The sequence below is a fragment of the Typopeltis vanoorti genome, chromosome 19 (genome assembly GCF_054136105.1).
Source record: "Typopeltis vanoorti isolate ZY-2024b chromosome 19, IOZ_Tvanoo_1.0, whole genome shotgun sequence".
Lineage (NCBI taxonomy): Eukaryota > Metazoa > Arthropoda > Arachnida > Uropygi > Thelyphonidae > Typopeltis > Typopeltis vanoorti.
The window spans coordinates 30,545,427-30,573,207 of NC_143567.1; the positions used below are offsets into that span (position 1 = coordinate 30,545,427).

General features: G+C 34.4%; 1 protein-coding gene across 1 annotated transcript in view; it reads left to right on the forward strand.

Moving 5' to 3' along the window:
* Positions 1–27,781, forward strand: part of LOC150095961 (fatty-acid amide hydrolase 2-like) — a 115,139-nt gene that overhangs the window by 43,468 nt on the left and 43,890 nt on the right. The window contains 2 exon segments of the mRNA XM_090409575.1: positions 2,550–2,759; positions 26,061–26,180. Of these exon segments, the coding sequence (XP_090265701.1) occupies positions 2,550–2,759; positions 26,061–26,180 (330 nt within the window).

The following is a 27,781-nucleotide window of genomic DNA, read 5'->3' on the forward strand; positions in this document are numbered from 1 at the left end:
AATTACAAAAATGGGCTATGATGGCAAATGATTCGATGTGTAGGCTGTGTAGAAAGAATGGATATGTGGAGTGAGTTTGAGGAAAGATTGGATTTGTATAAGAGGGATGCCCACACTTAAATGCATTTGGCATCAGAAGTATGAAAAAATTATTAATTGATAGAGACCCAAAACAGAGAGTCAAGGGGAAATGAATTCTGATAGAAGGAATCATGAGAATCTGTGTGTAAGAGCGACAATGATAGGTAACTGTGTTACTGATGGGAATGGTTATTATTATGGAGATGATTATGAAGAGAGGACGATTCTGTGTTCGTCCAATTTGGACCTATCAAACATTTGTAAAGATGTCTACATAAGTAAGGAAGTAGAAGAGAACAGAAATCTGCAAGTTGTCAAACTGTGTCATGAAGACCACAGACAAGTGTATACAAAAGAACATGTAGGTAACTTATTATGTCTGTACACGAATGCTAGGAGTATCAGAAACAAAGGAGTAGAGTTTGTTGCCTTGGTTAACATATTCTTCTTCTTTGGCACTACAGCCCCATGTAGGGCCTTGGCCTGCCATTTTTGGGTTTCATAACTCACTATGAGGTGGTGTCGTTACCCCCACACTCAACCATGTGTAATTGTCTGTGAAGTGTTGTATTCTTAAGACTAGTTTACCTGCTTTGCAGGAGGAAAAACCCCAAGTAAACTGGGGAGAAAAACCCTGCAGTCCACACCTAATATCGGCTGACTTGGCTATGTCTGAGAAAGATCCTTAGCTCCTCACGTCAGCAATGAGAATAGAACGCAGGACACTCCTTTCCCAGGCTATGCTTGCGGAGCACATAACCGCGTGGACTGGTTAACATATTGGGACCTCATATTATATGCATCAGTGAGATCTGGCTATCAGAAGTAGATGTACTAACTGGTATCGAGTTCAAAGAGTGCAGTATTTTTAGGAAGCATAGACAGGATAGGAAAGGAGGGGGGTGTGCTGCTAATGATAATAAATATATTGAATCCAGTTAGAGTTGAGACCTATGACTGCAATACTAGTAAAAAATTTTCATGTTGAAAGTTTTTTTCACTAGGGTATACTATAAATTAAAGATGCCAAGAAATTATATTCTTGGTTTAATCCTTTATCCAAGTGTAAACAGATAAAGTTTGCTCATGAAGTCACTTCACAACGAGGCTACTTGTATATGGAGGCTGATGACTTCACATCAATTGCCTTACTATCCCATAATGCAATGCACTTATCCTTATGGAGATGTAATATAATGCTGGAACGTATATGGATATTGAATAATGTACATTGTATAATGCATATGGAAATATGACTTCTGCATTATTATGTGACACCTCCAGGGTGTCCAAAGACTCATTGAGGGAGGGCACATACTCTACAACTCTCTGTCTCCACCAGTCAAATCCGCCAACTACACCAACGGCATCTACCCCCAACCAGTATTTCCACAGACAATCACAAACATCCATGCCCACAGCAGGAGGATTCGAACCCGCAGCCTTTTGGCTGGAGAGTGGATGGTTAACCACTCGGCTAGCCATGCTGGTGAAAGGAGATTGGATGAAGCAGCACAGCAAAAAACCTTAGAGAATTCTAGAGTTATGTCATTAGTAGAAGTGAATGTGGAAGACTGAATTTACTTTAGTTGATTGAGATAGGTTACATCTGCAGAAGATGTAGCGGAAGGGGTTCAGTGGGTATTTTGTTTATGAGTAGTGTTGAGGATTGATTATTGGCAGTTCAGGAATGTGAAGTGTTATAATTTTAAGCAAGGTGCATGTTAATAAGGCAGTAGGACTGGATGAGATATTGTCTCAGAACAAAGAGATATATAAGAGATATATCTTATTATTTTATAGGGGATATGGTATTTATTTAAGGGAATGTGCAAAAGAGCCAGCAGGATAGGCTTGTATGTAATATTTCTAGATTTTGATTGAGTACCACATGACTACTGTTGAAATTGAGCAAGATGGGGAATTACATTTTATAATAGTGTAACTAGTGTTCCGGATAGATGGTGTTTTTTCTGGATTTTGATCGAATACCACATGACTGTTGAAATTGAGCAGAAATTGTTGCACTATGAAAGGCACTTATGGGTACTATTCTGAGATTAAATTCTGGGTTAAATGGTATTCTATCATATGCTGCATCATGCTGCTTTTTTTATTATTATTTTATTTTATTTTTTTAAATCACAACATTAGGTTAGCAGTTATTAAATCCAACATTTGTGTCCCTTGTGTTGCCTCCACCACATGTTGTGTAAAGTATTTATTCTTACACATGTAATAATAAATACATTCTACTTACTCATTTCCTATTTCCAGTGTATGATTCTTGAATGTTTCTCAGTGCATTCAAGAATCATAATATTGGTAACATAATTGTGATCAACATATATATACTCACCTTTTTAAGTGAGTTTGCTTTTTTTTTTTTTGATAGTATGTTTTTGATTTTTTTTTTTGATAGGTGATGTTCTTACTGATTGTTATTCATTATTGCTTTATATTTTCAGGATTGCATCTAACAATAGGTTTAGTGCATAGGAAAGACTTTATATCAGAAGAAGATGCTGATATAGTAACAGATATGAGAAAAACTGGGGCTATTCTGTTAGCTGTTACAAATGTACCCGAGGCACTGATGTGGGTGGAAACCAACAATAAAGTATATGGTATAACAAAAAATCCTTATAATACTTCAAGAATAGTTGGTGGTAGCTCAGGTAAGCTCTAATATAACATTTGAATGTAGTTTTATTTAAATGATTTCTTGTTAACTGAGAGCTATAGGCTATAGTGCTTTAGATGATTAAAATCAAATGGAGAATCCAGAGAAAACGAAAAGTTTAAAGGAATTCATATATGAATAAAATTTAATTGCTTGCATTGTGAAATGATTTTTTTTCTTTAAAATATTATATCATCATAATTTTTTAAATTTCTGAAATTGTTCTTTAAGGATAAAAATTATGTACTGAGTACACATGAATGCTGTTGCTGTTTACATTTTTGGATACTCGTTATTGAGTAAAGATCTTGCTTTAATTTGTAAATATTTTGTTTATTAGTAATTAATGACAACAGATTTGTAATCTGTTGTTTATTAGGAATCACTTAAGGAACAAAAGCTATAGATATGAAAAGAACTGACAATTCTCAGTATATCTACTGAGAAATTGTCAGTTTCACCTTTTTTTTTTTTTTTTTTTTCAGGTAGTCCTCTTATTAGTAAGCATTCTTTAAATACTAAATGAATTGTACATGGGCTTACATTTTAGGACTTAGCCATTCAAATTCTATGCTGTTGATCGGAGAATGGAAATGATATGAGAATTTCAAAGAAAAATATGAGAAAGTTAGCTGCTTCATTTTTAATACTGTTCCATTTATCATTAATAGACAAATTAATGATAAATGGAACAGTATTAAAAATGAAGATACTAGAGATGAACTTGAGATTATTCATATTCAAAAAATATAAGGATGTAAAAATCATTGGATGATTTTTATTGCTTAGAAGAGTTCTGAAATTATCTGATCTTTAGTTCACCCATTGTACTAATATTCTATAAGTTATAAGCTTTCATGTATGCCATTGTCATTAAAAAAAAAACATTGTTGTGGTCATTTAAACAGAAGGGGTAATCAGAGATTAGCAACACTCCCATAGCAAGGAGAGGATCCAGAGAAAGTCTAAAACTTTGTGATTGATGATTATGGATGCTTTAGCAGACATCTCTTCTGAACAACTCCAGGTTGATCAATAGATGAGTTCAGATCAGCTTGGATACTTGTGAATAATAGAACAATTTGGATGGAAATTATCAATAGGAAACAAGTGATGAAATCTTAACTGTGCTGAATTATTATAGTATCCTATAACTTTTTGAGATATTTCTAGGAAATGACAGTGTGATGATATTTTCTGATATCATTTTAAAAATAAAATTTACTAATCATGTATGATTTCACTTTATATTCTGGAAGGTTGCTGTTATGAAATTTAGAGTGCAGTTACAAAACTGCATTTGAAATTTACTCAAAGATTAAAAATAATAAATTCATCGATCTTTCTCTGTCTACTAACAGCTTCATCAGAAAGATGAATGTACTAGGGAATATACAAAAAAAAAAAAAAAAAAAATCTGAACACCTTAATATCATCATCATCATCGAATTCCTGACATGTACCCTAAAGGGGTGTACAAGATATGATAGTACTACATGAAAAATTTATATCATTACTAACTTCCCATCTACAATTTTCCTCCAAATCAGTCTGTTACTTGTCAAGACTCCAACATTATCAGATCTTATATTTCGATAGTCTAAGGCACTTTGTACCGTATCAATCCACCTATATCTTGGTCTTCTTCTGGGTCGTTTTCCTGCCAACCTGGCAGAGAACACTGGTTTTGCTAATCTTTCCTCGCCCATTCTGTTTAAGTGACCATACCACTGAGATTAACTCTGCTAATGCATTCCTGGATGCTGACAATGTCAAGTTCTTTCCTAATATCCTCGTTTTTAATATGATATTGCCATTGATGCCATCTGTTCACGCCTCTAATCTTTCTCAGGACTCTCATATCTGCGGTCTCTAGTCTTTGGTCAAGTATTTTACTTCTGACTCAGATCCATAAGTCAAAACTGGTTTGAACACTGTCTTGTATACAGCTAATTCAGTGTTCTGACTAATTTCGCCCTTATTCCATATGAATTTATTCAATTGACCTCCTACCATACCAGCTTTGTTGATTCTGTTGTCTATTTCCATATTTAATTTACCATCTTCACCAAAAATTGTGCCTAAGTAGCTGAAATGTTTTACTTGATCCACAGGTTCTCCGTTCACAACGCAGTTGACATTTTCAACGATTCTACCTATTTTCCTTGTCTTTGTCTTTTTATTGCTGACATTCACAACAGTTATACAATTTAGTCAGGAAATCTTGCAAACTTGTAGCGGATTTATTTAGAAGTATAACATTGTAAGCATAAAGCAAAGAGCTGACATTAACATCTCCAATTCTGATATCACGTTTAACACCACTTTCCTTCATAATGTGATTCATATAGATAATGAATAACTGAGGGGATAATGTACATCCTTGTCTGACACCAGATTTAACATTAAACCACCTTCCTGTACTTCAATTCTAACTACTGACTTACAACTCAAATAAAGACTAAATATTGCTTGATATAATGCTCCATTGACACCATATAACTGTAGCGTATTGAATAGCTTCTCTCTTGGCATCTTGTCATATGCCTTTTTCCAGATCGACAAAACTTAAATACAGATCTTTGTTATATTCCCATGCTTTCTCGACTATTTGTCGTAAAGTGAAGATCTGATCCTGACAGCCTCTATTTGGCCTAAATCCAGCTTGTTCTTCACCAAGCGTTTCTTCCACAATTCTTCTCAAATGTTTCACAAGAATACTTGCATAAATCTTGTCAGGAACACTCAGTAGGGAAATACCTCTGTAATTCTCATATTCAGTTTTATTTCCCTTTTTATATATATATGGGTACTATGAGAGCTCTATTCCAATCATTGGGAATTCGTCCCTCTGTCCCAGTGCAGCCACTGTAAGACTTTAATACCACCATACTTCAGCATTTCTGGTAGAATAGCATCTACTCCTGCTGCCTTTCCACATTTCAAGGCTTTTGGTGGCTTTTTCTACTTCAAGTATAGATATGTATTCCTGACTGTGTGCCTGGTCAGTGTTTTTTACCACTGTGCTATCGCTGCTTGTTTCATTTCGCAATTTTTCGAAGTAATTACTCCATACTTCAAGGATATCTTTTTCTCCCATTTTCATATCACCTTTATCGTCTCTAACTCCTTTTACAGCACTCTTTCCTCCATTTCTAAGCTTCTTCAACAATCTCCAGAATATTTTGACACCTTCTTGATATTTATTTTCTATGTTCTTGTCAAAGTCCTCCCATGACTTTTGTTTAGCTAGTTTTACACAGTGTTTAGCTTTCTTATGTTGTGTCCCAAGTTATGATTTTTATTCTATCTAATAATTTCCACTTATCTATGTTCTACTATTATCTATGCTAGAGATATCGCCAAAATTTTTTCTAATACTTATGTTATTTCTCCCCTTAGTACCCCTAATATTTGTATTATACTGCACCTTTTGGGATATTTAGTTTGAGATATTATATACAAAAACAAGGAGAAAGAACTAAAATATGTCAAAAAGTGTAACTATGTTGCAGTCGTGACACTTTATCTCGTTTCTTAACACATTAATTTCCCGCGTGATTAGATTCGTAATTTTTCAAGTGGTGCATTGGACAGCAATTTCAGACAACTGTTTTATCGTTGGACAAAAGGTTTATTAAATTCCTTAACATGGTACAATTCAAATTTTAGTTATTACTCAATTCAATGCTATACTAAATATTTACAAACTGACATTAGCTTATCATAAATAATTAAGCCATGATCCGATAATGGGTATTACGATCGTGTCGCCATACACGTTCAACAGAAAACTTCATATGACGTGGACATATAAGATTAATTCACACTATTTAACTATCCAAACTTAAGCAGCTTAACTAAATTTACTGCACTAACACATAACTATGACATTTAAACTTTCTTATACAATATAACAGACATGCAAAATTCTCAGGACACTTAATTACTCATATAACATTAACACTAGCCAGCTTACTTTCAATATATTCTGTCAGATACTAAAGTCCTAGTATTGTTTTCTTGGTCACTTCAACAGTTCAGTATTAGAATAATGATAACTAATACAGGCGAATCTTAGTTAACACGAGATATAATTTACGGTACCTTTCTTTCCTGAGTTTTCCATATGGGCCTCTATCTTTTTCTGATTGAAGTATCCTGGTATAACCTCTCCGATAATCTGCTTCTCCTATGTTCCCTTTTGAATTGAACTATGCCTACGCGGTCTTTACCTTTCATTATTCAGGACACACTTTGAATCGTCTAAATAACGGCTGTGCAACTCGCGACGTGGATATCGATTTCTTTACAGCTTTCCCTTTTTCGTGGTTGTCACTGAAGTTGAAACAAAAAGCATATGCTTTCTTTTCTCGACTATATGGCATTCTTCGCTTCTTACATAGGAAATACGGAACCGAAATTCTGCTCACTTTTGTTTCCGTGTTGTGACGACGGAGATATAACTCCAATCTCGCCACTCAGGAAAACACCGTGAAACCCATACGAAGGAGCTCGCGAAGAACTCTCCTGGAACAACCACAAACCAAAAGCCTAAAACTCCGTGTGTGTGTGTGGGGGGGGGGGTTCCAACCCTTTTATAATTGCTCTCCTAATGGCACCTTCTATAACTTCTTTTCTCCGCCCCCTACTTGATTTTACTTCACCGACCAGTTAGGGTGGCGTTTTTCTGATAAAAACGTCCTTTGGTCGGCGAGGCCGTAACGATGTCTTAATCCGGGTATCGGCCCTGAGCGATAGTCTGTTGTTTTTCTTTTGCTAGCCTCTAACTTAATCCCCTTTCCAAAATTTCTCTATGAACTTACTTAATATTTTAATCTCTAGCCTCTCACATACCATCTCTTATGACTAATTCTTTTCTGTCTTATTTAGTAAAATTTTCTCTTTTATATCATATTACAACATTAATATATTCTTTCTTTTTGTTAGTTGGTTCAACAAACCTTTATATTTTATATATTTTATTGGATGCAAGAATATTTCCTTTTCTTTTAAATAATTCACCTATTAGCTTTTATGCAGGGTTCTTAATTTATTTGCTCCTCATGTTACACCATGATAGCTTGGAATTCTACATTCTCAAGGTATCAGGGTGTAACAAAGGTCTCCCCTTTAAACAAAAAATTTTTTGTAAAAAGAAATTTTTCTAATGAAGTGTTTCCCCCTCTCATATACGGCTCTTTCTGGGGATGAACCTTCCATTTTCTCTAGGCCTTAGGTCATATCTAGATTGGACAAACTTTTTTCTTCTGTTACTGGCTGTGCTTCCTTCTCTTATCTCTGTCAAACTTAATATGTATCTCATGTTACTCTGTGCCTTATCCTTCTGATTACATTTGACTACACTGCTATTTTGTAATGTATTGGACCTAATTCCATTTTCATTTGAATTATTCACAAATCTTGCACAATCTGTGAGTATGTGTGCAGCCTTCATAGCAAGAGGTAAATCCCAAACTAATAACTCACTTATTGCCCTTCTAAGCTTGAATATAAAACATAAGAAGTCAGCATAAATAAACTGCCGCTTAGATTGTACATTTACTTCACGTCTCCTGTTCATGTTCCACCTTGAGTATTTAAGGTAACCTCTATATCTTTCAAATCTCTCAATTAAGTTCACAGCAATTGTTCCCTGACTACTTTTCCCTAATTTCCTTTCCTCTATAGTTTGATTATCTACTACTTTGACGTTTGTTATGAGGTAAGTCTCTGTCTGGCTGTTGTCTTCGGATGTTGAAGTTAATGAAGAATCAGTCTGGTTATCAATACATTCTTCATTATCTCTCTTAGACTGTACACTTTGTACGATGTTAGTCTCATTTTTCATCCTGCCTTGATTTGATTTCCTAACCTTCCTTCCCTTATTATTTCTCTCTTTACCTGACCGCTTTCTTCCCATAAGGAACATTTCATTACGAGAGAAGTTGCATGAGAATTTATACTTCTCTAGAAATCTTATTCCCAAGATGATTTGTGAGCTTGGGCAAGATGTCCTAGGGAGGACCAACAACTCCTGCCAAGCATACATATTAAACTCAAGTAAGTATATTTTCACTCTAACCTTCTTGTTTACATAAACATTTGAGGTCGATATCCCCGATAATCTGATCGGTCTCTTTAATTTAGAAATGCCTCGCAATACACGGCATTTTATTCCTTGAAAATAATGTTCCGTTATGACAGAGGCCTGGGAACCCGTATGTAGCAATACATCACAATGCAAACCTCGTATCTTATCCTTAATTATCATTTACGACTTTCTTTGTTGTTCATGATTTCTTTGCCTATCTTCATATTTATGAGCCGTTTGCCCAAACTTCGACTCATTTCTATTATTCTTCATGGAGGGTCTCCTATTACTAAAACAGTTATGAGCTAAGTGCCCTATCTCGTTACAATTAAAGCATCTAGGAGGCTTCCTTCTGTCTCCTTGTTCATCATTTCTCTGTGTTTGGGGTAGAGACACTTTGGGTTTCCTTTCTGTCACTGCCGCCAACTTTTGCATTACATCATCCAGACGGTTCAACATAGGCTGTTGAAATGTTTCTACTTCTAGTCTGATTAATTCATTAGTCTTTTCTGATTGAGGGATAGATGATTTCGAACTCTTATCTGTGACTTAAACGTGTGGACATGTTATGAGCTTTTTTTATGAGTTTTTTTCCAGATAGAGGGCGCCAAAATCAGGACTCTAGTCTTTGTGTTGCTGCTACAATTTTGTTTAAGTACACCATATTGTTTTAGTCTCGCGTATTGTGACAAACAGTGTTTTTGTGCTCTGAAGATGCTGGTTATAACACCAGCGAAATATCAGCATTAAGTTAATAAATTAATTATTTACTTAGTTTCTGTGTTCTATTATACCGTTAAAATAATAAACAACATCTTATCTGTGACTGCCGCCAGCTGTTTCAGTACAGCATCAAGACGGTTCATCATCGGCTGTTGTAATCGTTCGACCTCTTGTCTTACCATCTCATTAGTCCTCTCTGTCTGAGATATATCTGATTTAGAGGACCTTTCCGTTACTGCTGCCAGCTGCTTCAGTGCAGCATCAAGACGGTCTATTAAGGGCTGTTGTAACTGTTCCACTTCTTGTTTTATTATAGAACGTACGTCTATGTTTGTTAGTCCTACTTGTTTATGGATGTTTAATTCATTTTCAGTTACTTGATTAACGTTGACTGATTTTTCTCTTTCTCCCTCACTATCCTTTTGATCATTAGTATTGCTCTCTTTATTATGTTCTTGCCCCTTTTCAGAATTGCCCTTCTCTTCAATTATATTTATTGACCCACGAACATGTGCGGGACAGAGGTGTCCGAGCAATTGTTCGCGTTCCTTTACAGCATCGTAACATTCTCTTAAATTGGATAATCTCTTATCGAATGCTGTTTCCTTCAACTCAGGTTTGACTCCCTGTCTGAATTGTTGGAAAATGGCCCAGTCCAAGTGAGGTTTTTCTTCACTAAGGGCACTTAGGGTACTAGCTATCGTCAGTAACCTGTTATAGAACTCAGCCACACTTTCCTTTTCCTTCTGAGAGCACCTCTGGAGCTTCTATAAGTTAGGTCCCAAGCTTCCCAGTTTTGAGAACTCAGAAATTAGGACTGTCTTAAATCGGGAGTAATCCAGGGTTTCCTTAAGAATGGGGAAAGAATACATGAAAGCTTTAGCCTTTCCCACCAGTTTACTTCGGAGTAGGACTAGCAACTGAACATCAGTCCATCCTCCAACTCTTCTAAGCTCTTCTATATAACTAAAGAAATTTAGGACGTCATCAGTCTCCTCGCCCGAAAATTGTGGGAACACCTGCTGTGGGTTAATGTAACGAAAGAATTCGCTGTTGTCCATGCTTAAATTACTGGAGGGTTCAGTCATACTTGCATCCAATTTACACTAGTTAACTCTCTAAAATTCTCAACAAAACTTAACTAAACTTCTACCTCTCAGTTGTTTGATCTGCTACCAAAACCAACTTGTTGTGAATAGCTTGTAATTAAGATTTAATTAGCTAAACTACATCCTGTCGACTGCGCCATTTATATTGTGTCCCAATTTATGATTTTTATTCTATCTAATAATTTCCACTTATCTATGTTCTACTATTATCTATGCTCGAGATATCACCAAAATTTTTTCTAATACTTATGTTATTTCTCCCCTTAGTACCCCTAATATTTGTATTATACTGCACCTTTTGGGATATTTAGTTTGAGATATTATATACAAAAACAAGGAGAAAGAACTAAAATATGTCAAAAAGTGTAACTATGTTGCAGTCGTGACACTTTATCTCGTTTCTTAACACATTAATTTCCCGCGTGATTAGATTCGTAATTTTTCAAGTGGTGCATTGGACAGCAATTTCAGACAACTGTTTTATCGTTGGACAAAAGGTTTATTAAATTCCTTAACATGGTACAATTCAAATTTTAGTTATTACTCAATTCAATGCTATACTAAATATTTACAAACTGACGTTAGCTTATCATAAATAATTAAGCCATGATCCGATAATGGGTATTACGATCGTGTCGCCATACACGTTCAACAGAAAACTTCATATGACATGGACATATAAGATTAATTCACACTATTTAACTATCCAAACTTAAGCAGCTTAACTAAATTTACTGCACTAACACATAACTATGACATTTAAACTTTCTTATACAATATAACAGACATGCAAAATTCTCAGGACACTTAATTACTCATATAACATTAACACTAGCCAGCTTACTTTCAATATATTCTGTCAGATACTAAAGTCCTAGTATTGTTTTCTTGGTCACTTCAACAGTTCAGTATTAGAATAATGATAACTAATACAGGCGAATCTTAGTTAACACGAGATATAATTTACGGTACCTTTCTTTCCTGAGTTTTCCATATGGGCCTCTATCTTTTTCTGATTGAAGTATCCTGGTATAACCTCTCCGATAATCTGCTTCTCCTATGTTCCCTTTTGAATTGAACTATGCCTACGCGGTCTTTACCGTTCATTATTCAGGACACACTTTGAATCGTCTAAATAACGGCTGTGCAACTCGCGACGTGGATATCGATTTCTTTACAGCTTTCCCTTTTTCGTGGTTGTCACTGAAGTTGAAACAAAAAGCATATGCTTTCTTTTCCTCGACTATATGGCATTCTTCGCTTCTTACATAGGAAATACGGAACCGAAATTCCGCTCACTTTTGTTTCCGTGTTGTGACGACGGAGATATAACGCCAATCTCGCCACTCAGGAAAACACCGTGAAACCCATACGAAGGAGCTCGCAAAGAATTCTCCTGGAACAGAACCAAAAACCAAAAGCCTAAAAGTCCGTGGGGGGGTTTCCAACACTTTTATAATTGCTCTCCTAACGGCACCGTCTATAACTTCTTTTCCCCGCCCCTACTTGATTTTACTTCACCGACCAGTTAGGGTGGCGTTTTTCTGATAAAAACGTCCTTTGGTCGGCGAGCCCGTAACGATGTCTTAATCCGGGAATCGGCCCTGAGCGATAGTCTGTTGTTTTTCTTTTGCTAGCCTCTAACTTAATCCCCTTTCCAAAATTTCTCTATGAACTTACTTAATATTTTAATCTCTAGTCTGTCACATACCATCTCTTATGACTAATCCTTTTCTGTCTTATTTAGTAAAATTTTCTCTTTTATATCATATTACAACATTAATATATTCTTTCTTTTTGTTAGTTAGTTCAACAAACACCTTTATATTTTATATATTTTATTGGATGCAAGAATATTTCCTTTTCTTTTAAATAATTCATCTATTAGCTTTTATGCAGGGTTCTTAATTTATTTGCTCCTCATGTTGCACCATGATAGCTTGGAATTCTACATTCTTAAGGTATCAGGGTGTAACAATTACCTTTGTCTCTGTATTCTCTAAGAGCACATGCTGACTTATTTGCCAGGAACTTTTGATATGCTTTCTTCTTTTTCTTCGCTGCCTCTTTGGCTTCCTGTGTTCACCATGGAGTTCTGATTTTTCTATCCTTGCAGACAACCTCACAACATGCCTCTCTGGCTGAATCATTCAGGGTTTTCTTCAAGGTTTGCCACTGAATCTCCAAGGTTTGGTTCCTGTTCTCAAACTCTTTCATTTTTTCTTCAATAAGCTTTGTGTATTTTAGTCTACAGTTCACATCTGAGAGCTGCTTAACTTTTATTCGCTTTAAAACTTTCTTACGTGCTATTCTTTTCAATAAGTGATCACTTACAATTTCAAATTCTCTGTACACTCTGGTGTCCTGCACGAGGGAGAAACCATCACTATCAACAATAACATAGTCAATGAGACTTTTCTTATTCCTTGCCTCTTCTTTCCATGTGAATTTGTGCAAATTTTTATCTTGGAACATGGTGTTAGTAATAACCAGTCCATGTCCTGAGCAGAAATTTGCCATTATTATTAGCTTTGCTCTTTTCTCCAAATTTTCCCAAAATATTTTTGTATGTCTGACAATCATTTGCTACTCTGCTATTTAGATCCCCAGCAAGGACCAACTTTTCCTTTTTCATTGTGTCAGTTGCTTTTTCTAAAGCATCAAAAAATTCTTCCACTTCTACCTTAGTAGAACCTTCTGTGGGACCATAGCACAAATAAGTCTCATTGTCCAATTCCCCATTCTGATATTTGCCCACATCACTCTACTTGAGAACTGCTGCCATTCAAGAAGATTAGCCTCATATTTTGTGTTAAATACTATGGCTACTCCTTCTTTTCCTTGATGGTTATTGCCTGAATATCACCATTTTGTATTTATTGCTCAGAAAGATCTCTTCAGTTTTTGTCTTTTTTTTTTTTTGTTTCAGTCACCCCTATTATGTTGATCTGGTACTTATTCAATTCCTCAGCTAGCTCCATTTTTTTGCCATTCAGGCTTCTTATGTTGATAGTACTGATTTTTAACTCTGGTGATGTTGAGTTGGGATGTGCTTTTAGATTTGTTCCAGTAGCTGACTTTTCGCTGTTCGCCCTGGTTCCCTGGCGAACAGGGTACTTGTGTAACCGGGTGATGCCCCAGCCGGCTTGAAATTTTGTCATGCTGTACCATCATTTTGTGTATTGGTTTAAGCCAATAAGAATACAATTTAGTTGGCTAAATCCCAAATTGCCAGCCCATCCTTGTTCGTTCAGTATACAGATAGATACCCAACAGGGTGCACCACGAGAAGGTGAGGATTGGACATTAGGTCAGAAGCACTGGTCGGTTCTTCGCATTCCTTTAAAGGCTATGTGGAGGTCTCCTCTCATTTATACAGCTTTGACCCTTCAGTTGTCTTGAAATGCATAATGTTAATAATAATGTAGATCAGTCACACTATTTGACATATCAAGCATGAAACAATAGTTGTTGTGCAAAGTCTGTAGGTAGTTTTTGGCATAATGGAAGTCTGATAGGTTACATAACTGTATAAGAGACTGGCAAATGTATATATGAGGTTCTAGTTCTTGTTTAAGGTGCCATGTGATCATATCAGTTTGGGGTATTCTTTAAGCATCCTTAAAAAAGAGATTATCATCTAGGTATGGGTAAGACATTGAGGTAAAGAATCACTCCTTTTCATGATTTTTTGAGAAAACATGCACAGATATTACTTTTTATCTTTACTTTTAAACTCAGTGTCTCCCAGTTTTTTAATGATTTTCAAAACTTCTTCCAGTCTATCTGTAAACTTTGCTACATATACATGGAACCCACAGAATGTTTTTTAAAAGGAATGCTGTCATTTGGTAAATAGAAAATCTCTAAGGGTGTGAACAGCTTTATGAGCAGTTCTAATATTGTTTTAGTAGTTGCATTATATATATATCTCTAAACTCTGTCATTGTAGGATAAGGAAATGGTACCTTTATAATCTATTTTTGCAATCATACAAGTTCCTTTCTTAGTAACTTTTTTGGGGGTAACCATTTTGAAGAAATTGGTGGAATAGAAGATTAAGTTCATCTTTCTTTTCTCATCATCATCATCATCAAATTCTTGCCATGTACTCTGAAGGGGTGTACAGGATATGATATTACTACATGAAAAATTTACATCATTACTGACTTCCTATCTACAATTTTCCTCCAAATCAGTCTGTTATTACTTGTCAATACTCCAACATTATCATATCTTACATTTCTATCGTCTAAGGCACTTTGTACCATATCAATCCACCTATTTCTTGGTCTTCCTCTGGGTCGTTTTCCTGCCAACCTGGTAGAGAACACTTATTTTGATAATCTTTCCTCGCCCATTCTGTTTAAATGACCATACCACCTGAGATTAGCTCTGCTAACGCATTCCTGGATGCTGACAATGTCAAGTTCTTTCTTAATATCCTCGTTTTTAATATGATATTGCCATTGATTCCATCTGTTCACGCCTCTAATCTTTCTCAGGACTCTCATATCTGTGGTCTCTAGTCTTTGGTCAAGTATTTTACTTCTGACCCAGCTCTCAGATCCATAAGTTAAAACTGGTTTGAACACTGTCTTGTATACAGCTAATTTAGTGTTCCGAGTAATTTCTCTCTTATTCCATATGAATGTATTCAATTGACTTCCTACCATACCAGCTTTGTTGATTTTGTTGTCTATTTCCATATTTAATTTATCATCTCCACTAAAAATCGTGCCTAAGTAGCTGAAATGCTATTTTCATTGTCTTTGTTTTTTTATTGCTGACCTTCATACCATATCTATTACAACAGTTATTCAATTGTCAGTGAATCTTGCAGATTAGTAGCAGATTTATTTAAAAGTATATCATCGTCCGCATAAAGCAAAGAGCTGACATTATCATCTCCAATTTTGATATTATGTTTAATACCACTTTCCTTCATAATGTGATCCATATAGATAATGAATAACAGAGGGGATAATGTACATCCTTGTCTCACACCAGATTTAACATTAACCACCTCACTGGCCATTATGGATCAAATATGCATTTTCATATGCTTCGTATCCATCATATATTTCAATGTAATACCAAAGGTATTATAAATTTAATATGCACTTCGCATCCATGATAACTTTGACGTCTATAGACGTCAAAGTTATCATGGCCGGTAGCGTGGTTAAACCATCTTTCTGTACTTCCTTCAATTCTAACTGCTGACTTACAACTCAAATAAAGACTAAATATTGCTTGATATAATGCCCCATTCACACCATATAACTGTAGTGTATTGAATAGCTTCTCTCTCTTGGCACCTTGTCATATGCCTTTTCCAAATTGACAAAACTTAAATACAGATCTTTGCTATATTCCCATGATTTCTTCACTATTTGTCGTAAAGTGAAGATCTGATCCTGACAGACTCTGTCTGACCTGAATCCAGCTTGTCCTTCACCAAGCTTTTATTCCACAATTCTTCTCAAGCATTTCTCAAATATACTAGCATAAATCTTACCAGGAACACTCAGTAGGAAATACCTCTGTAATTCTCACATTCAATTTTATTTCCCTTTTATATATGGGTACTATGAGAGTTCTACTCCAATCATCGGGAATTCGTCCCTCTGTCCAGGCTTTCTGAACTATGCAGTGCAGCCACTGTAAGACTTTTATACCACCATACTTCAGCATTTCTGGTCGAATATCATCTACTCCTGCTGCCTTTCCACATTTCAAGCCTTTGATGGCTTTTTCTACTTCAAGTATGGATATGTATTCCTGGCTGCATGCCTGGTCAGTATTTTTTATCACTATGCTGTCATCACTGCTTGTTTCATTTAGCAGTTTTTCAAAGTAATTACTCCATACTTCAAGGATATCTTTTTCTCCTGTTTTCATGTCACCTTTATCATCTGTAACTCCTTTTACAGCACTCTTTCCTCCATTCCTAAGCTTCTTCAACAACCTCCAGAATATTTTGCCACCTTCTTGATATTTATTTTCTATATTCTTGCCAAAGTCCTCCTATGACTTTTGTTTAGCTAGTTTTACACAGTGTTTCGCTTTCTTACATTTGTCTCTGTATTCTCTAAGAGCACAAGCTGACTTATTTGCCAGGAACGTTTGATATGCTTTATTCTTTTCCTTCGCCGCCTCATTAACTTCTTGTGTCCACCATGGGGTTCTAATTTTTTTATCCTTGCAGACAACTTTACCACAAGCCTCTCTAGCTGAATCAGTCAGGGTTTTCTTCAAAGCTTGCCACTGAATCTCCACGGTTTGGTTCCTGTTCTCAAACTCTTTCATTTTTTCTTCAATAAGCTTTGTGTATTTTAGTCTACAGTTCACATCTGAGAGCTGCTCAACTTTTATTTGCTTTAAAACTTTCTTACATGTTATTCTTTTCAATATGAAATTCAAGTTTTTCCTGCTCAAGACTAAATAGTGATCACTTCCAATTTCAAATCCTCTGTACACTCTGATGTCCTGCACAATTGAGAAAACATCACTATCAACAATAACATAGTCAATGAGACTTTTCTTACTTCTTGCCTCTTCTCTCCATGTGAATTTGTGCACATTTTTATGTTGGAACATGGTGTTAGTAACAACCAGTCCATGTCCTGAGCAGAAATCCAACAGATATTTGCCATTATTATAAGCTTTGCTCTTTTCTCCAAATTTTCCCAAAATATTTTTGTATGTCTGACAATTATTTCCTACTCTGCTATTTAGATCCCCAACAATGACCAACTTTTCCTTTTTCATTGTGTCAGATGCTTTCTCTAAATCCTCAAAAAAATCCTCCACTTCTACCTTAGTAGAACCTTCTGTGGGACCATAGGCACAAATGAGTCTCATTTTCCAGTTCCCCATTCTCATATTTGCCCACATTACTCTACTTGAGACTGCCTGCCATTCAAGCAGATCAGCTTCGTATTTTGTGTTGAATACTATGGCTACTCCTTCTTTTCCTTGATTGTCATTTCCTGAATATAACATTTTGTATTTATTGATCAGAAGGATCTCACCAGTTTTTGTCTTTTTTGTTTCAGTCACCCCTATTATGTCGTTCTGGTACTTATCTAATTCCTCAGCCAGCTCCATTTCTTTGCCATTCAGGCTTCTTATGTTGATAGTACTGTTCTTTAACTCTGGTGATGTTGAGTTTGGGTGTGTTTTCAGATTTGTTCCAGTAGCTGACATTTCGCTGTTCGCCCTGGTTCTCTGGTGAAAACCCCGGGACCTTGTTTAAACAGGCAACGCCCCAGCCGGCATGAAATTTTTTCATGTTGTACCATCATTTTGTATTTTGGTTTAACCAGTAAGAATACAATTTGGTCAGCTAAATCCCAAATTGCCAGCCCATCCTCTTTCATTCAGTATCCAGGTAGATACCCAACAGGGTGCACCAGGAGAAGGTGACGATTTTACGTTAGGTCAGAAGCCCTTGTCGGTTCTCTGCATTCCTTTAAAGGCTATGTGGAGTTCTCCTCTCATTTATACAGCTTTGACCCTTAAGTACCTCATTCTTTTCTTTTTTTGTTAATTAGAAAATCTAAAAGTGGAAGTTTGTTATCCTTATTTTCAGATTGGACTTAATTTTAAGCTGACAGTTAAAGTTATTAAGGTCTTTTAGAGCGTAAACAATAATATCCACATGTTATTGTAACACCATGAAACACATGTAGAAGTTTAGGTTATTATTTTTACAATAAATCTACAAGTAAATCCTATTATTATAGTTTTTGTTACCTGTTGGTCTCCTAGTATGGTTTCAATGGTTGCTGCTTTTGATTTTTTTTTTTTAAGATGCTTAAGCTAAATCCATTATTGACAACATCAGTCCAAAAATTTATTTATCATAGCTCTTTCAGTTTGCCAATTCTGATTATCAGATTCAAGTGCCATGATTTCTCTCTCTCTCTCTCTCTGATTTTTTTTAAATTTAATTTAATTTTATTTTATGTATACTTTTCAACTGTGCTGAGATCAGAATAATGCTTATAATCTTTATCGTTTCTGTCCTGTTTTGTTTAAATTTATTTTCAGAAAAAGAACTTCATATGGGAATTTCATAGTTTCAAAAATAAACTTAAACTGTTAACTGATTTGTTCATAATGGAAATTAACTTAGGCCAAAAAGATTATATAGAGTGGAGTTACAGAAATTGCTGCATATTATCTTGCCTGAATTTAACTTAGCTTCTGGTTATACTTGTTGCTGCTATACACAGTGAGAAATAATAGAAGGAATATCCTTTGCATTGGCTGACCATTCAATGGAAATACTCCGGTTCCATTTGCTTTCTTACAAAATATTTGGTTTCCTTTAATAACTGTCATAATCAGCTTACCAATTTGATGATGATGAACAGCCTGTTTTTCTACCCAATGCAGGGTGAAGGCCTCTCCTGCTGAGGGAGGTTTCAGGTCTGCTACTCCCATGGTGACTGAGCCCATATTAGGAGAATGTATCTATACTTGGGTGAATGAATGTATGAAGGTGGAAGACAATCACAAACATCCATGTCTGCACGGGATTCGAACTTGCAGCCTCCTTGCTGGAGAGCAGATACGCTAACCACTCGGCCAACCAGGCTGGCACTTATTAATCTACCACACATTAAAGGCAACACATACAAAATATTTGGTTTCTTTTAATAACTGCCATAATCAGCTTACTAGCCACAAGCAGATTTTAGAAGTTTAATCCATTCAGTTTATATCGTACAGTATATGATATAAACTGAATGAGTGAGAGGCCAGCTGATAAAACCTGGCCTCTCACTATACTTTATTCTGTTATACACAATAACTGATGATGATAATTGACCTTTGAGCTTAATGGACAAAGTAATTATTTGATGACTGTTTTCTTTCAAAAATATTGGATGTGCTTCAACTTAAATATTTTCATGCTTACATTGGAAATTCCTAAGTCTTTTGGAATGATTAACAGAAATGCAGAAACTTTCATTATGGGAAATAAAAATATGTTTGCATTTTTTAAAAACCTCCAAATTTTAATCTGATTTAACCTCCCAACCGGCCGGTGTGGATGAAATATTCAACACTCCCTAGCTTTTTTCATGGATCAAAACTTTGTCGGCATTCTATCTTTTATCATGCCATTACCTTCCTCCGCCGTTAATCTCGTTACGGCTATTCTATAGCATTAGTGGATTAACTGTTGCTGAGTGACCTTTGTGTCCCCTCCCCCTGTCTTTACGTCTATTGTGTTGCTTAGAATTTCATTTACTGTCCTAAGTTATTTGACCTTTCTTGCCTCTAAAATGATTTATTGTGTCTCTTCCCAAAAATTGAAACCAATTTTACATATGCGAAAAAAAAATCAATCCTGAAATGCCCACTGATCAGCTTTTGCAATGAATCTATTTAGTGATAGTGAATTTGGTGTATTTTATTCTACAAATCAGTGCACCGGAAGAGATGCACTGATTGTTCTTTCACTTTACCTATAATAATTGAATAATTTTTTTTCGAATTTTAAAATTTTCAAATGTTTGCTTTGAAAATATTATGTCAAATATTGATATTTTTAAATAATATTTATTGAAATAAATATGTCCTTTTTCTTTCGTTTCTAGTGAAATAGCATTATATGGATCATCACATTTCAGATTTAGAAACGATTTTTTGTTATTCATAAAGACAAAATAAAAAAAAATGTTAAAATGCTAAATTGCCTTACTCGGTTTCCGATTGTGTCTTTTTGGTATCAAAAATTTATATCCATTTATAACCAATGATATTTTAGCAGTGATTCTTCCCCTTCGTCATTTATTTATTTATTTGTATTATGCATATTACAATAATATCTAGTGCATAACCTCGTAGATATGTTGAAAATATAATGTGAAAAATATCATATACGGAATGATTCAACATTTTTGCTCATTTTGAAGATTTTCTAATGCTTCCTCCCCTCCTTATTCTCTCCTGGAACTGAATTGCATAACTACTCTAAATTTCTATACAGGTTTGAAAGCTTTTCTAGACAGCATTCAAAATCAATTACTTAATTTTACCATTTTGACAAAAGATATACGGCAATCAGATTGTATCGTGAAGCTTCTAAATCTGTTCTATTTATTTGCAATCTAAAACCAGCTGTTCTACTGCCCGCTGAAATTATGTGAAATTTTAGAAATAATATGCTATATTTTCACCATGCAAAATTGTTTATATGCATACCACACAAAAGAAAGTTCAGTAGTATTATTTGTGTTTGTTTTTCTTTTAAAAAAATCTAAATATTACTTCTTCTGCTGCTGGAAGCTATTTCTGAAATAATCTACGTCTTATAAATACTTGGTAATTCTACAAATCAGTGCACCGGAAGAGTTGCACTGATTGATCTTTCACTTTACGTATAATAATTGAATAATTTTTTTTCGAATTTCAGAATTTTCAAATGCTTGCTTTGAAAATATTATGTCAAATATTTATATTTTTAAACAGTATTTATTGAAATAAATATGTCCTTTTTCTTTCGTTTCTAGCGAAATAGCATTATATGGATCATCACATTTCAGATTTAGAAACGATTTTTTGTTATTTATAAAGACAAAATAAAAAATAATGTTAAAATGCTACATTGCATTACTCGGTTTCCGATTGTGTGTCTTTTTGGTATCAAAAATTTATATCCAATGATATTTTAGCAGTGATTCTTCGCCTTCGTCATTTATTTATTTATTTATTTGTATTATGCATATTACGATAATATCTAGTGCACATCCTCGTAGATATGTTGAAAATATAATGGGAAAAATATCATATACGGAATGATTCAAAATTCTTTTTCATTTTGAAGATTTTCTAATGCTTTCCCCCTCCTTATCCTCTCCTAGAACTCACAAGTTTGAAAGCTTTTCTAGACAGCATTCAAAATCAATTACTTCATTTTACCATTTTGACAAAAGATATACGGCAATCAGATTGTATTGTGAAACTTCTAATTCTGTTCTATTTATTTGCAATCTAAAACCAGCTGTTCTACTGCCTGCTGAAATTATGTGAAATTTTAGAAATAATATGCTATATTTTCACCATGCAAAATTGTTTATATGCATACCACACAAAAGAAAGTTCAGTAGTAGTATTTTTGTTTGTTTTTCTTTAAAAAAATCTAAATATTACTTCTGCTGCTGGAAGCTATTTCTGAAATAATCTACGTCTTCTAAATACTTGGTAATATCCTCTTAGCTGGAGGAAAAGTTGAAGGCTTATTACTCTCAGTGCTATTGAGAAGAAAGGGGAGAACACTAAAGTGCCCCAGGCTGTAGTGCAGAATATGTCAAGAATGTCTTGTTTCCTTTTCGATTGTTGATTACCTATTATATTCTAACAGAAATACTGATATTTCGTTTACATGCTTATACATTATTTATGCCAAAATAATTGCTTAATTTATAATGATCAGTTTCACTTTTATTATCAAAAATTAGAAATTAAATCATACAATTATCTTGAAAAAGAGGATTTGAATTATTTTCAAAGAAAAGGTGCATATGCGTTTCATAATCTTCTTTTTTTTTGGGGGGGGGGATATAGACCTAAGCAATCTGCGGATATTTCAGATAATTTATTTCATAAATCGTTCGCAAGACAGCTGTTACAAACGTAAATCACTTGGGGAACATACCCATTCATTTTAGTGTAAAATAGTAGCAAAGGTTCAGTTACTTTAGATATCCAATCTAGAAGAAAATGTTATGTCTGCTGAGATTAGAATCATACGTGAATAATTTTTCTGACATGATTTCTCTATTCGTTATAATGTAACCAATTTCCAGATTTTTTTCCCTCCTGCAGACTTCATGTTATATGCAGTGATTTCTTCTTTGAACTATAAGAAAAAAAATCAGATAACAGGAGAAAAATATGTAGTATTTTCTTTTCCACTGGCTGAATTTACAATGTTCTTTCTTTGTGTTTTGAAGAGAAACTGCAAATGACTTTTATCTTACTATTTTTGCCATTATAACATCTCATATAATTATAAGAGTGACATTTTACCGTTTTTCTCCCACACGAGAAACAGAAATAAGGTGGTAATAATATTGTTGATTCTGCCAAACTTCATTGTAGCAGAAATTTTTATTACAAAACTTTGTAATATATATATATATATATATATATCTCCGAAACAAGAAATTTGGAACCTATATCACATCAATGTTGAGTGTTGGCAAGGTGAAAATGTTCCCGTTATTATTTATATATTTCATTTATTAACTAGGGGGGCTATGCCCAATCCCCCGTGTTTCGGTATGGTAGACCAGTTCTCCTTCAATTGTGATAACTCGAAAGGGGGTTCAGCCCCTGAATTCTGATGACTCGAATTTTGAAGACTCGACACTCAGGGTAGCCCCTGAGTTTCAAAACGTTTCGATAAACATGACATAAAAAAGCTTATCATTTTATATATATATATAGGGTAGATTTTATTTCATTATTTTTTATTGTTTTGATGAAATACTTTACCTGGAATACTCTTTCCAGTTTCTCTGTGTCATAAAAAGAACTTAAAAATTAGCCTTCAAGATGAAAAGGAAACAGTGCATTCGGGTATCCCTCTATCAATATTTGTTTTGATGGCCTTGAAAACAAACATTTTTTATTTCATACTGTTCAGAATTTAAAATTCTTGAACAGCGTGGAACACCTTGAAGCAAAGGTAAACACACAAAGCAGTTTTACACTCAGGGCACCAGATTTTTGTTTCCTTTCTGATATTTTTTTTATTACATACATAATATTTGCGTGGAGGTTTTTTTTTTATTAGCCGTTGGTGGTAGATTTTTGGGATAATGGTTGGAGTTAGCAGCGTTCAACCTCAGATGTCTGGCGGGATTTCCTGTTTTTCTGCTTGCTGAAGAAGGTGCATGTGCATGCAGCAATGCTTTCGCAATTTCTATTCTGTATTCTAGATATGTTATGTAGACAAACATTTTTTCTTGTACAGGAGGAAACTGTTCCAAATAACAAAATCCAAACACTTCAAAATTCAAATAACATGTCTAAACACTTTTTTGTAATATTTTTTATGCTGTTTCCTCATTACAGAGTAGAATGATAGCTGCTGATCGCACCTGTCGACTCAACCCATAGTGTCGTTGTATGCACACACAGCAATGGGTTTTTCTTTCTTCAAACCATGCTTCTCCACGGATTCCGCTGATGGATTGTGCAGGGAAGATAGCAGAAAAACATCTTTTTTGTCTTTCCAACGTAGTGCAAAGACTTTCCCTCGCTGATAAGTTCGGATTTCCCCCTTCGATAGCTTTCCTGAAGCCAGATCTGGAGGCATATCTCGCCTTTTTGCATTTACAGTACCATAACTATCTGTAAGATGCTGTAAAAGCAAATCAGCGAGTTCAGGACACATATATAGTAATTATCCATTATAATGCAGTAACCTTTCCCCAGTAAAGGGTCTAGTAACTGCATTACTGCACGCATCGACAAGGGGAGATCCGAATATTTATCGTGCTCGATTACAGTTTGCTTTCCCGTATAAGGTTTGAAATCCCAAAGATATCCACTTTCCGATTCGCAAAGCATAAAAAATTTTACTCCATACTTCGCTTTCTTTTTGGGAATATACTGCTTACATTTCAGTCCACCTTTGAATGGCATAAGGCTTTCATCGATACTCAAGTCTCTCTCAGGAATGTAGAGTGATCTACATTTTTGACGGATTTTCATCAGAAAATCATAAATTTTGTTGAGGACTGGGCAAGGATGTGTTGCCTGATCGTATTCTTCATTATTCTGAAAATGCAAATATTTCATGATGAGACTGAATTGTTTTTCAGTCATAACATCACGAAACATTGGCGTGTTCAGAATCCAGTCTGTAGACCAATACATTTCGAGAGCGGGCTTTCGAAATGTATTTCGAAACTTCGGGTTTTTCACTTTCTTTATTCTGATATTGCATTTGAAGGATGACAGTGATTTTAAATATTAATTTCACCTGTATCTGAATATCACATAATTTCATGATTTATAGTAATCAGGAAATATGTATATTGTCTGATTTATAATTTGCTAATTTATAATAATCACCACATAGTTTCAGTATCGAAAAATTTAAGTTATGTGGAACAATTACTAGAGAAAAATAACGAATTAAATAAAAACTGTACCTATGTTTCATAACAGTTTTCGGGTGTGTGATAGTAATGCAACGGGGGGGGGTTTAAACTATCAGAGGCGAAATAAAGTTCAATTCTATTGTAAAAATATGGAAATGAAATTTCACATTTGATATACATATTTTGAATGATAAAAATAAGCAAATGTATCGCTTACTTTAAAAATTGGTGAATAAAATATCGGAATTATGCAGAAAATATAAATTTAAATCATAACTGTTAATTTCATTTTGTAATGACCAATTATACAAGGAAACCAAGAAAGTGAAAGTACAGATTACTATACAACATGAAGAAAAAATTTAGTAATATGATTAAAGAATTTCATGTTATTCTCTATAAAGCAAAGTTGCTCAAGCGTGTCATTAAAGGATATCTGTTAAGTATTATTCGATTTCGATGGTTTTGTACAAAAATAAAATTAATATAACCTGGAACGTAGGCAGCCGGTTTTCTTTTCTTTTTTTAAAAGAATATTCCAAATAATTATCGTGAATTAATTTCTTCGAGAACAAAGAAAAATCTTTTGTCTAGTAGCGATTAGAAAAAAATTAGCGCAAAAAAATAAAAAATTAAATTGGTTAAGTGAAGAAATTATGCAAGACCTTTATTTTGTCCAGAAATTAAAATTGTATTGTACAATAAATAGAGAAAACAAAAATATAAATAATTTCTCTATTTTTAGTCTATCATATATAACTAAAATCCAGTTCACCAGCATGGAACAAGAAAGTCCGTTTCTTGTTATAGGCAACTGAGAGGCAGCTACGAACGGGAGATAATCCGATTAACCTTTCTCTTCAGCGTGAGGGTTTATCACACCTTCTAATGGACATGACAGTCAAATTGCACTTCTTATCCAGGTTCTTTAAACAGGTGGGCTGAATCTTATCCAGATTTAGTTGGACGTCTATAGACGTCCCAGCCGGTAGGAAGGTTAATAATTAAACATGAAGGTGTCTACCTTCATGTTTGATTATTAAATCAGATTCATATTCTGTTCATATTAGCACAAAACAGAATATCAGTAGACTAAACTTATTTTGTTATAGTAAATTATAATATATGGAGCTAACATTTATACGAACATATTGGATCTCAATGCATAATTGTGCTCATGACAATGAAAGTATTAAAGTGAAATATTTTTGATACTTTTATTTTCAATTTAATAGGTGGAGAAGCTGCACTGATAGCGTCAGCTGGCTCATTGTTTGGACTAGGCAGTGATATAGGAGGAAGTATCCGTTTCCCTGCATTCTTCAATGGTATTTTTGGCCACAAGCCAACAACTGGTATGTCATTTGTATATTTATTTCAAATATTATGTAAATGAAAGTAACTTTCAAGTGGTTTTCTTCATTTGTAAAAACTTTTTTTAGACAACTAATATGTAACCTTTGATATTTTTATATTATTATTATTATTATTACAACATACCGACATAGAGTTATAATGATTCATTGTGGGAACTCTGTTCTAAATACCTAATCTGTTATACTAAGTGGGGGATTCCTCTTTCAAAAAATTTGTTTCTACATATGGTTGAGTAGTCTCCATTATTGTTAGAAATAGGAAAACATGCAGGCATTTTATTTATTGTCATTTGTAACATAAGTTTGTTTTGTTTCTCATAATTTTTCCTAAGTTTACAACTAAAAATGATCACATTAAAACCAAAATTGTGGTGCCTCTATGAATTTTAGCACAGATTCCACACACCATTGAACAGAATGCATGCAGCATAGTTGAGGAATAACGTGTATAATGTATGAAGAAACAAAACAAATGCAATAGATGTTTACAAAACACCTAAATATGGCTCTTGGTCAATTTTTCCCAATTTGTAACATATTCTTCCTTATGATCCATTAGGTGGATCATCATCTTTCTTTTTTATTTCAAAACTTCATGTGTGACCTGTGTAAGGTAGACCACAAAAACATGGAATTCTTTAGAGACCCAGATGTTTATAGAAGGAATTACCATCTTTTGCAAGTGGTTCACCATTCATGTTTATGTATAGCGAATATATTTCTACTCTGAATTCCTATATATATCCTAAAGAGAAACTTTTTGCATAAATTTGCTTTTGTAATATGCCCTTTGACGTGTTACTTGCCATGCATGTGTCTATATAATTAGCTAAATCTATGTCTTGTTATGATTCCCAACTATTTCTCCTCACTATATAGCTGTCTGTGAGTTTCATCTTTGTCTGGCTAATTAACCTTCAAGTAACTTTATTTTACATTACAGATGTTATGCTGAATCAGTGGTTATATAATTCATTAAAATGTATTTAGTATGAATCTGAAATAATATTTGTCCTTGTATTTACACAAGATACTTTAGCAAACATCGTCACCTAAAATAATGCTAAATGTACACAGATCGTTCAGTTTTCTGTTACTGACGCATATTAGAAATACTGTTATATTATGATAAACAAAAACTTCAATCACTGTTTGAACACAATTGTTGAATGTGATATTTTTAGTTATTATATGTCCTGATAGCACTAATGGGAATAAAATATGTAATCCCAACTAATTGATTTACAGTAAACATGAGTTATAGTTCATGTCATCTCTATTCTGTATATTTATCTCCATAACAGTGTTTATAATTTCATCAAATACCAATCAATTATTTTAGATTAACATTCCATAGTAATGTTGGAAGGTGGAAGGGCCACTACCCATACTATGGGTAGTGACCTTTCCCTTAATGCATAGCATTGTACATGTCTGCAAGGAGATGTGCTTTGCATTATGGGAGATACTAAGACAAGGAGTGATGAGAGCTTGGTCCATCTTTACGAGTTGCCTCAGTCCTGAAGATACTTCAGGCACAAACTTTGTTTGCTTACACTTGGATAAAGGATTAAACTAAA